The 12,687-nt window shown below is 36.7% G+C and overlaps 1 protein-coding gene across 1 annotated transcript; it reads right to left on the reverse strand.

The window, feature by feature from the left end:
* Positions 1-204: 204 nt before the first annotated feature.
* On the reverse strand, positions 205-2,011 carry LOC141601457 (uncharacterized). Its single transcript, XM_074421746.1, has 3 exons — positions 1,482-2,011; positions 681-1,165; positions 205-491 (listed from the first exon to the last, which is right to left on the reverse strand). The coding sequence occupies exons 1-3, from the start codon at positions 2,009-2,011 to the stop codon at positions 205-207; spliced, it is 1,302 nt and encodes a 433-aa protein (XP_074277847.1).
* Positions 2,012-12,687: the final 10,676 nt, after the last annotated feature.

A 12,687-nucleotide genomic window follows, 5' to 3' on the forward strand; every position in this document is an offset into this window, starting at 1 on the left:
ATTAAATACTTAAGGACCTTTTATAGATAGGCCTGCTTTATTATTTACATTGGCAAATGATTAGAACTTAAGCTGAATTAGAACAAGGGACTGATGCTGACTGAAAACCTTGAACTAAACCCCTGAATCTGGTCCTGACTGAGCCTCAATGCTGATTAACTGAGTGTGGGTTAGCTTGGTTGCTTGCCCTGGCCTGGGACCTAGTTAATGTTGGGTCAGGGTCAGGGTATGCAGGCTGAGCTCCTGCTCCACAGTCCACCCATCTTCTCTATACTTTTGTAAATTCTTTTGTGTCAGATCAACAAGAGACGCAACATTCACGATATCTTGATTTTTCTTTTGTAAACCTTTGTTCAATGCATTAGTAATCCCAAAAATTATAATCATCAACTGTCCAATAAAAACATAATCAATTGTTCGCATAGTAAATGCAATACTTTCCACCTTTACTAGCTCACTTCCATCACAAAATTCACCAATTGCATCAAGAACTTCAAGAATTGTAGGAAATAAATCAAACACATGCAAAATGGATTTAAAGTGTGATCCCCAACGTGTATCACCGGACCTACTTAAACCTTTCTCTTGATTTAAGCCAGTTCCAGATGTTATTTCACCCGTCTATAATGCTTTTAAAAGATTTTCAGCTTGTTTTTCTCGGAGAATATCTTTACGTTTACAGGAACTTCCAATCACATTAAGTAAAATACCGAGTGAATTGAGAAGGACACTACAATCAACATTTTTCTTAGCCACCGCAACAAGTGTCAGCTGGAGTTGATGAGCAAAACAATGAACATAATAAGCAGAAGGAGTCTTCTCCATGATTAAGGTTTTAAGACCATTGATTGAACCTCTCATATTACTAGCACCATCATAACCTTGACCTCTACCACTAGAAAGAGTAAGAGAGTTTGCATCCAACAGCTTTTCAATTGCAACTTTAAGTGTTAAAGAAGTAGTATCACCCACATGTACAACACCCAAAAGTCTTTCTTTCACCTCCCCTGTTTTATCAACATACCGCAAACAAAAAGCCATTTGTTCTTTATCAGATATATCAGCTGACTCATCGGCAAGAATACCAAAAAACCCACCATCTAATTCTTCTATAACCTTTTTAGTGGTCTCATTTGCGAAGACAATAACAATTTGTTTTTGGATTCTAGATGAGATGAGAGTATAATTTCGAGGTACTTTTTTTTATCAAAAAGATCTCTAGCCACATTATTATCACGCTTTGCAAATACTTTCCTAAGCTCTAGAAAATTACCTTGGTTCAAGGACTCGTCACTTTCATCATGACCACAAGATGCCAACCCTTGTAAAGTAATAAACCGTAATACATCCATTGAAGCATCCAATCGAATACGATAATAATTTTTAGCTTCTTTGGTATAATTTTCAAAGCAACATGCAATTGAAGATTTTTGTTTATTAAAAACATCAAAATTCCTCATGGCATTATTATGAGCACTCACATGGTTACCGACATGCTTAGTGAATGCATCATTTTACTCCAGGTTCTGAACCCCTTGTTCACAAAAGCCTCACCACCCGATACGCAATCACTCTTGAATAAATAACAAACGAAACAAAATGTTGCATCATTTTCTTTACTGTACTCCAACCAAGGTTTAAACTTATCAAACCACGCAACAACAAAGTTATCTTTTGTCTTTGGAAATTTGTGATCACGAGGTTGACATGGTCCTCTTCGAACATACTCTCTTCTTATTATATCACGGCCATTTATGTGGAAATCTGTTAACTTTCTCCTCAACCTAGGATCATGTGGAAGAGAAATGACATCAAAATCGGTCAACCTATCTAAAATTGGCTCTTTAGAAGGATTTTCACTAGTACCCATTTCCGTTTCGCCATCATGGGGCTCTTCAACTTCAGTTTCACGTTCGTCTAAGGGATTTGAACTCCGGTGATTTTGTGCTTCATCATTATGATGTCTTTTCGGGAAAAAATTCGTAACAGGTGTCGCTTTAATTCTCTTCATTCTGAAAATTTAATCATAAACTATTCAAGCAACCAATTACTAAAGTATATAGGGGCATCATATAATATGTTAATGTTTATATGTATGTCCAAACTTTAAAAAAAATGAAAACATAGATTAATTAACCGTCCCACTATTGCCTTTAATTCCCAATAGTGACTTTGACTTCTACACCTCCCAATGTTGCAACTTTCTTATCTTCTTCATCAATTTAATTCACCCCTATCTCTCCTATTCAATTAGCCTCTCCATTTATTCAATAATTTCAATTCACCATTTTGTCTTTCTTCATCTAGTTTGCTATTAAATTCACGCTACTTCCCGAATCACCAATTAAATATTAATCATCTATCATAATTCACAAATTGGATCTAATCAATCATCCAGGAATTCAATTTACGGAGTATAAGAAATATCACATTCATCAATATCAATCAATAATTTTATTATTACTACACAAATCACAACTTTATTAGCTTAAAAGAGTTCATGATTACCTTATAAAAAGGGAATAAGCTCAAGCTCGATTGACCGTCCTTAATGGCAGAATACTAGTTTTAATGGTGATTATCGATTTGACGGCGGAATTCGAGAAGGGCGAAGAAAAAGAACTGGCGAGTATTCAAATGGCATTTTTTTTCTTTTTTTTTGAGAACAACACAGTAGGTCACGTTTTAATAGGAATTTGGATTTGGAATTTTTTTTTCTATATGGTTGAGTCTTTAGGAAACACCTATTTTTGAGGAGATTATATTCCATATTAATAAATGGGAAAATTGATACACACTACCAATTTAAGTCCTCTTTTTCACAATCACTACCAACATAAAAAAAACTTCCATAATCACTACAAACATAGTGACTCCGACCTACTATCACTACCAAATTCCACTTTCCGTCCAAATTATGTATTTTATGACCAGAATGCCCTTGCCACCTCAAACATCTTATCCCACCATCTTCCTGCACCACCCAAACTCGGCCAAAAAGAACCCCAAAAAATGACCCATCGCTGCCACCTCGACGCCGACCATCTGCCACTCCCCTCAAAAACTGAAGCAACTAATGGAAAGGAAGAGGTAGACGGGTAAGGAGAGACAAAGGAAGAGGTCGTGGTGAGTGTGGTATGTTAGTTGTGGTTATCGAGGAGGGGGGTTGTGCAGCGGCAGTGGGATTTGCTTCGGTGGTAGGTAGTGGTCCAGATCTGGTCGTGGTGAGTATGGTGTTAGTCGTGGTTGATGTGGTGGTGGTGATTGTTGGCGGTGAAAGGAGAGAGAGAAAGAAGAGAATGAGAAGGGGCGGCTGGTGGTCGTGGATGGTGGTGAGTGGTGATGATGTGTGGATGGTGACGAGATTGATAGTGGTAGGAGTAGATGGTGGTTTTAGGTGGTTATGAGGTAGGAGTGGGTGTGGATGGTTATGGATGGGAGGGGTAGTTTGGGGATGAAAAAGAAAATTTGGGCGGGAAATTTGAATTTTTTTACTTTAATGAGGTTTTCCGGGCAAATGGTAGTGTTTTTGTTGTCGGAGTTACTTTTGTGGTAGTGATTTTGAAAGTTTTTTTATGTAGGTAGTGATTGTATAAAAGAGGACTTATGTTGGATGGGGTAGCAGATGGTACCCCCTGCTACTATGTACGTTCGCCACTGGTCACGGGTAGCAGAATAAGGGGAGCTGAATAGAAGCCCATTAGGAGAAGCATGGCAGCCTTGGAGAGCAAGCAAGCTAAACCCTACTATGGTTTAGTCCTATATAAAGCAAAGGAAGGCAATGGAGGAATTCATTCACAATATCAACGACAACCCTAACGCCAATCACATTAGCAATATTAATCGTCTTCTTCGTTGTACTCGTGACCTAACGTTAACAATTTGCTAGTGGAATACTTGGAAGGATACCGTCTCCTTCTCGCAGTTGTTTCCCACATTGGGTTTTCCGTGTCACCAAATCTGTTGTGTCAAATATCTTTCTTTATTTACGTTTTTTTAAAACTCGTATCACAATCATATAAACTCGTACATAGTAACACATTCATACGTAAAGCAACCGATTAATATATACGACCACTTTAACCCTAATTCACATATTCGGTAAAAAAATACCAAAACAGATCCTGGGACACAAACGGGGAGGGTCATCTCACCGTATGTGGCGGGTTTGGGGGGATATGGTGGTCGGTGATCTAATCGATCTGAATTGTGGTGGATGGCGTGAGGAGAAGCTCCGACAAGTGTTCTTGGCTTTTGAAAGAGAACGGGTTAGTAACCACTTTGTAACACCCCCATACACCAAGGTGTCTTACCAAGACCACCTAACGCATGGAAGTGCTACCACCTCGGTTACCCGAGGCAATGTATATCAAATTGACCATAAAAGAACATACTTAAATAAATGAGTTTAAGTGATTACATAATCAAAATCCCAAAACTGTAAAGTGAAATACATGTGTTCCAAAATATCAAACCAACTGAAAAGAAATATAAGTTTAACGACACAGCGGAAGACTCTAGTGACACGTGGTGACTCCATCCCAGCTATCCCTCGTGCAATCTATCTCATACCTGCTCAATAACTGCTCACCATCCCAGAATGGATCACCACAGTTTTTAAAACAATTAACGGGGTCAGTTACTGATTACATAATACAAGATAAGCAAGATAATAATACATACGATCATCCAACTCCGTCACATCTCCACACACCTGACTACACACTAAAGTGTGTAGTCCTGCCATAATATCCATCGCAACAGATATTCCACACCGCCAATGGGGGACCGCAGCCGTTCCCACCTAATCCCCGTTCATCAACTCCGAGCGAAAACTCAAGTTCCTTAATGTGCACATCCCCCTTGTGACGGGAACCACAAGGGGCGAATCAAGGGCGTAAAGCCACTCCCGCAAGTGAATCCACTTAGCCGAGGACGCGCCTCGTGAACCACAGACAAACACATCCAACCAACTATACAACAACAAGTACCAATTACAATACCAATATGATAAAGATCAACAACATCACAACCATCACCAATCAACTATCAAATACAATGTAATCAATAACCGGGTAGGGAAACCCTACCTGGAAAAGCAATCACCAAGATCGTCACAATCAGCTATTCAAAACTGCTCTTCTACTATATCACCTTCTATAATCACACAGTCATATAATTACTATCTAACAATCACAGTACTCCAAAAACCCCTAAAATACCCAATTAGGGTTTCAACCAAAATCAATAAAACAAAATAAAAACTATACTAGGATCTTACCCGCAATGCGACGGTCTCAACGGCGTAAAGAACTCAGGATTCCGACGACACAAGCCTTGGGATTTGATAGCAATGAGTGAGAGAGAGAGAGAGAGAGAGAGAGAGAGAGAGAGAGAGAGAGAGAGAGAGAGAGAGAGAGAGAGAGAGAGAGAGAGAGAGAGAGAGAGAGAGAGAAGCAACGTAACTTTGTTTTAATCTTTATGAAAGTTAAAGTAGGGTAAAATGAAAAGAAACTGACGGATTAAGTTTATATATCTTTCTCACGTTGCTATCAAAACCCGTCAAAGCAACCCGTAAAACCAACTTACTCGATTGAGTAAGTCACTTACTCGATCGAGTAAACCACTTACTCGATCGAGTACCCATCAGTAGTACACTGTTTTGGACGCAACACTCACTTACTCGACAGAGTAAGCCCTACTCGATAGAGTACCCAACAGCACATAAAACCGTAGTATTACAAATATTCGCGTGAGTCCTAATCGGCCTAGAGACTCGTGGTATTGGGGTATGGAACGGGATGTTGTTTACATGGTATAGTCGGTATATAAGATGTTAGCGGGAGATAGAGTGGATATGGGCACAACTTCTGATGGGGAGAGGGAGAGATGGTTCTGGAATCGGCTCTGGAAAGTATCGGTCTGGCCAGCATCAAGCTTTTGTTCTGGCAACTGTGTAGCGAAGCGCTGGTAACCAAAGATAACATTGCTTCTCGAGTTGGAGGGTGAGTCTTCTATGTGCTCTTTTTGTTATGTTTCTTTTGAGTCGAGTCTTCATTTGTTTCAGGGTTGTAGCATGGCGAGGTGGATTTGGGAAATATTGGGTTTGGAGAGAGAGAGGAGGAGGAGGTGCGTGGAGTGGGGTGGGGGAATGAGTTGAGATGCGATGGAAGAAGATTGGTGCGGAGGAGTATAAGAAGTTTATGGTGGGGTGTTGGGCTACAAGTGCAAAATACGATAAACTTTTTTTCACATTGACCGTCTTTAAGAGGTCTTCAGTTTGAAAAAAAAATTCACCGACGTCTCAACTCGTAGTCGGGAATTATGGTCGGTCAAAGTTTATTCGTTAAAAAAGCTTTGACCAACCATAACTACCGGCTATGAGTTCAAAAAACTGTAGACACCTCGTTTCTGCACCTCCCGCCAAACACCCAGTGATGATTGGGCCGCATGTTTAGCATATGTCGCGATTTTATGACGTTTTGTAAATCGGTTAATAAAAGTTAAATCGTACACTTGTGTCTACTCCTTGGTTGTCGTCTAAGTGTCATTACGGTCGTTTTGGCAGTAATTAGAGTACATTTGGAGTCCGGGTCAAAAACCGTTTCCATTTTCTAAAACCGTCAAATCCCGAGTCAAAAGCAATGCGCTTGTCTACCTAAGGTTAGGATGTCATAAAATGCTATGAGTATATCTCATTTTTAGTCCCATGTCACTTCTTTGGGCTAAACTTAAAATTTACATTACAAAATGTGCATTTCATTTAGCTAAAATGACAACCCGACATTTAGGCCCGTTTTACGAGGTGATAACGACTTTTTTGGGTCTGGCCTATTTCACAGAAAGTTCTAGATCTTTCTCTTAGATTTCCAACGCCACTGAAATAACCTTAATCCTAGTCTTGTAGAGAAAGTTATGCCTAAAATACGACAGACTGTCAAACGCTTTTTCTTGCGCAGAAGAATACTACCCGAGAAAGGACGCAGTAAGTACTGCGCTTCATCTAAGGGTCGCAGCACCTGCTGCGCCTTTTCTCAAGGCTTTCTTTTTGTCCAAGTTTCCGTGTTTCAACCTAAGTCGGTTGTTTCTGGATCTTTCCTTCCATATCTCTTTCCATAATTCCTCCGTGTGTTTAGTTTAAATAGAGGCATTCGCCTCACATATTTTTCACACCAGTGTCCGCCCTTCTCTTCTCTCTTTGCATTCTAAGACCACGCTATTGCCTTTCGACGCCTACGTGCTTGATCAGTCGACCACGTAAGCTCAGATCATTCTGAGTACCAGTCACGTTTGCATGACCGACCAATTTGACCACTACACAATCAATTAATCAATCTTTTAAATTCCTTTTTCAAGGGCACTTTAATATTTGCATAGATCTAGTCGAGTTACCACTAAAAAGCCGATTTAGTTAAATCTCGTTTCGTCAAACATGTAAGTCTGAGGGTGTAAATCCCATTTTATTATTGTACTTTTATTTTGTATCATTAATGTAGATTTATATCAAAAGCACGTTCGAAAACCGATTTAAAATCCACCTTTCAAAACTGTTTTTTACAAAACAGCAGAGGTCAGACGTCGACAAGAAACGCAGCAGCAGCTGCGCCTCTTCCAGAGGCTGCTTGCTGCTTCTACTCTTCTTTTTCTTCCTCGACTTCCTGCAAGTTTTCCCTTTTTCTTATTTCTTTCCTTTTCTTTCGTTTTCTTTGTAGTTTCAGTATATAAATCATGTTTTAATAATTCCTTTTTTTTAAACGCTTAATTCGTCCTTAAATCCCGAGTAATGCAATACTTGTGAGTTTTCGCCGTTTTAATTCAAATTGATTCTTCGAGTTTCGACTTGTTCATGTCGAGGTTCTGGAATCATAACTTGATACATAAGTTTTCTTTCGAATATTTGTTTGTCCAAATTTGTTCTTAACCTAAAGTTTGTTCTTTTGTATTTCCGACACGAGTTCATCATAATCATGTAAACCGCTGTAATTTCTCATTTCTTATTTCGTTTATGACTTGCCCAGATGCATGTAATTGGCTAAAGCACTTCAACTCGAGTCTAATATCAATAATCGATCTTAAATTTACCAATGAACGATAACAATGTTGCGGTTCTGACTTCATAGACAGAGCTCAGCTCTAGAACAGACGCAGGGATTGCTGCGCCTCTTCCAGAGGACGCAGCAGATGCTGCGCCTGTTCTGGGTTGGTTTCTGTCTCTGAACTCTTTCTCGCTATGACGTAGCTTCTAATTACGGTTTAAATGAACTATTATTCGTATTATCACCTCTAATCTGACGTATTTTCATATTTTTAATTCTAATTTTTATTTCTAATTTTATTTTCTTCTTCGAAATCCCGTTTTCGAGCGTGCTTTTGACGTAGATCAAATAAATCTTGTAATCTTTTGTAGTTTTAATATTGTTGTAATTCGTTTGTTTTTATGTATGATTCATTTACTTGGCATTCACATGTATTTAATCTAACATCCACTTCGACCAAATTGTTTGCTAATTACGTGTTAACCGACATAGTCTAATTTCACATGCTAGGATTAATCTATGTTTGTTGCATTGCATGCATTACATCGACGGCATATCAAATATGAACGATTTCTCTAATCATTAGTAGAGGCCACTATCGAGGCGGGCGGGATTAGGTGTTCGAATTAAAGAGCTTCCTAATACGTACCCTCACCCCTTACTCAGTTATCTTTGGATATCCGTGTCCATTGGCATCTCGAGAGTCATTCTAGACATGGAAAGCTAAGGGTAACGAGTTCTTAGTGTTCATGTCATTACTTTGTGTCTTGACATGGCACGAGGTATTTGAACGGTTTCCAATTTTTCCACAATAAATTGGTGGCGACTCCACAAATGCAGGCTTATTCAACCTTTCACCGGTTTCAATGCCTCACCAATCGGTAACGGCCCATGACGTGATTTGGCAAACTAAGGTTCCGTGGGAGAAGTGTCGCCGCCTCGAAACCAACGCGCGGGTGTGCACGGCGCGGGTGGCCCATGTCCACAGTTTGGCGACTCCGCTGGGGATGATACACTTACGTGTTACCCTGGGTGAAACTTAAACAAGGTTAGGAAATAGTTTATACGAGACTGTTGTCGATTTTCATTACTCGACCTTCTTAGGTTGTTTTATTCGGTCTTCCTAGGCCCTAACCCGACCCATTCGACCAATCATCCCGTCTGGACGGTCCAAATTCCTATCTAAGCCTAAAGATGGATAGTGATTGACGTCAACCATACTGCGGTACATACTCATGTTTATATCGAGAGCTTTCACAACTCGAGGAAATGTACTAGTAACCGACCTTACTCATGTTTGGCACGGACCTTTCCACAGACCAGGGTTTGATTGCTTGGTATGGCAACCCACCTTTTAAATGCACTAAAGCGGTGAACTACGATAATTGTAATTGACACGGTCGATAAACTCGATTTAAAATGCATGTTTAGTTATGGCGATTTAGCGAAGCATGCAACATATAAATAAAATGCAAAGCATAAAAAATAAAGTCCTAGTATGGCCTTCCTAAAATAGTAAATCGGGTAATTTGATAACTTATACCTTGAATAAGTCACTTTTTCAAATCTTATACCTAAGATAACTTTCTTTAAAATCTTATACCTAAAATAACATTTTCATTCAAACTTGATACCAAATCTGAAAAAAAGCCTTGAATTGACAATCTTACCCTTACTAATTAAACATTGTCATCATTTGCCTCACCTATTAACACAATACATCCACGATTACCACCACTAAAACCCATCAAATTAGTAAGGGCAAAATCGTTAATTTAGGGATTTTTTTAAGATTTGGTATCAAGTTTGGAAGAAATTGTTATTTTAGGTATAAGATTTTAAAGAAAATTATCTTAGGTATAAGATTTGAAAAGGTGAGTTATTCAAGGTATAAGTTATCAAATTACCCTAAATCTAATAAACTATTACAAATTCGGAAACCAACTCCTTTGGTCCCTTGAACTTCGGTCTTGGCACGCATTTCAAGGCAACACTTTCTTTGATGGACCGTCTTCTCGAATGGCACCGTCTTCAAGGAACTCCGGAATAATTAAATTACAAAATGAATTACATAATTTCCTATTATACATTTATAATAAAAATAAAAATAAATCTATTAAATTACAAAACGGTGATACGAGATCACAATAATTACAACCGAATCGATATTCCCATACATTTCGGGTAATACCAATTAAAACTAAGGCCATACTAAGTAAAAATTACATAATTCAAAAATTACATAAAATTAAAATATGACAATCATAAATAAAATGCAGCATTATAATATGTATGAACATGCTTAATTTTATGCTAAACCGCCTTTAAAGAGCCAATATCGTATATTTATCGGTTTTTATGGATTTGCGTGATTATAACTTGTTAAAACCACAATAATTACATAAATTTATATTTATGTACAAGTTAATTACCCTAACCATCTTAGGACTCAAAACTTAGTCTCCACTAATATTTTAACAATAATTAAACTTGATTTCTAAATATTGTTCATAAATGGACCCAAAAATACAAAATTATGCTATAAACTTCAAATTAAATTATAAAAATTTCAAATAATTTCAAATTTTGAAATTTAAACTCATGAACATTCTGGAAAAATACCATGACACTCATAATGTTCAAAACTTAGGTTAAAAATTTTGAAAATTTATCGAGAAAAAACAATGTTGCGGTTTTAACAAATATGACCATAAAAATATGAGAAAAATTATATTCATCAACTTTTCACTTTTAGATCTGAAATATATGATAAAATGCAACATGTGACGTTTTTCCTTTAGTCATGAAGTATGTTTTAGCATTATTACTAATTATAGTCACTATTTATGTGATTTTTCATCAAAAATTCATAAATCATGCAAAAAGACTTCATTATAGCCAAATATTTTACACACATCTTGTAAAATTTCATGTGACAACATACTAAATTTTCATGACCAGATTCGAAATATAACTCATATTAACCTATTTACCCATTTAAATACGATTTTAACTTATAAAATTCATATTTTGAGCAAAACAACTTATTTTAACATGAAAATTTACAGGCCATCCGTATGTATTACATGTGAAAAACATATCCAAAAACCACTAGAAAATTCGAAGTTTAGCTATTTATTTTGTCCAAAAATGACATTTTTCCTCATAAAATCGCATTTTAATGCCAATAATATATAAAATGAATAATAAAATCCATAAATAAACCAAAATGTCCTAAAAATCACTTAGGACCAGAAACTTTTAACATGCAAAGTTATTTTTAGGTTTATCTTCATAAATCCAAATTAATTAGTTTTGTATGTTAATCTTATAACTCGGAAAAACCATAAACCGATTTACATGCAAACAACCTAAGGCTCATGATACCGCTTGTTAGGATTCAATAATCTCATTAGTTTACATATTCATATATGAATTAATTTATTTAGTCATAAAATAAATACAAGATCTTATGCATGCAAACATAAAACAAAATAGAGAAGAAACCGTCACTTCTTACATTGAGGTTTCGGATTTTTGGGCACCAACAAGATCTCCTTCTTGTTAGTTCTTGAGCTTTCCAACAATGGATGAACAAGGTTCAAATTAGAACCTCTCCCAAAAGCATATACCCAAGGAATAATCTTAATATCTAATATTATTATGAACTAGTAATGATATTAGTCTTACTTAAAATTTGACACAAAAATAATTTTGTTCTCTTGTTATTTTGGCCAAGAGAGGAGAGATTTGTGAGGTTTTTATTTCTCTAAGTTTTCACAAATTGTAGAGAGAATATTATTTTCTTACACTAGAAAATATAAGTTGAAGTAGTGAATAATGATAGAAAAACCATTGGCATTTTCTAGCTTGAAAAACCGGTGGGGAGGGGAGAAAGGGGCCAATGATAGGTATGCATGGCTAGATAATAGGTTTAATCATCATGTTTTCAATTAAAATAAAAACACAATATAAACCTTATACTCCCTCCAATTTTCGGCACATATATAAAATGGGAGGTCCATTTTATTTTGTCATTTGTCAATTGTGACATATGTGACATGTTACTTGACATGTGAAATTGTAATGTATTTTTAACATATTAAAAATCAACATACTCATAAAATATGTCATATACAAAATCGACTAGTAATTCGTAATTACTTGTACCAAAACGGTTTATCAAATTATAAATTACAACGTCTTGTATTTATAATAAATTATTCATTCAATTTCAATTTCAATTGTTTCGTAAACAATAATTTTATCTAAGTAATAAAACAATTCGATTACTTAGACTGTATCTAATTTAATTGAATTATAATAAGACGCGTTAATCTTACTCACAAGTCATCCGTCAATTTTAAGCAATTTAATCAACTCGTATTGGCATACGATTAATTAAATAATCAATTAAGAGTATTTCCCTATAGGTATGACCTAAGGGGATCAACTGATCACCACCGTCGCACTACAGTAATGTCAAACTCTAGTCAGCCAATCATTATCGATATGTGTGGACCAATTGACTATAAAATATTACATCCCACATGTATTCTTAAAAATGAGATTTAAACATGTGATCATTGTGATCGACAGTTGTGATCGCATTATTGTCGGAGGACACATATTCCAACAAGCACACCTTGGG

The sequence above is a fragment of the Silene latifolia genome, chromosome 9, assembly GCF_048544455.1.
Source record: "Silene latifolia isolate original U9 population chromosome 9, ASM4854445v1, whole genome shotgun sequence".
Taxonomy (NCBI): Eukaryota; Viridiplantae; Streptophyta; class Magnoliopsida; order Caryophyllales; family Caryophyllaceae; genus Silene; species Silene latifolia.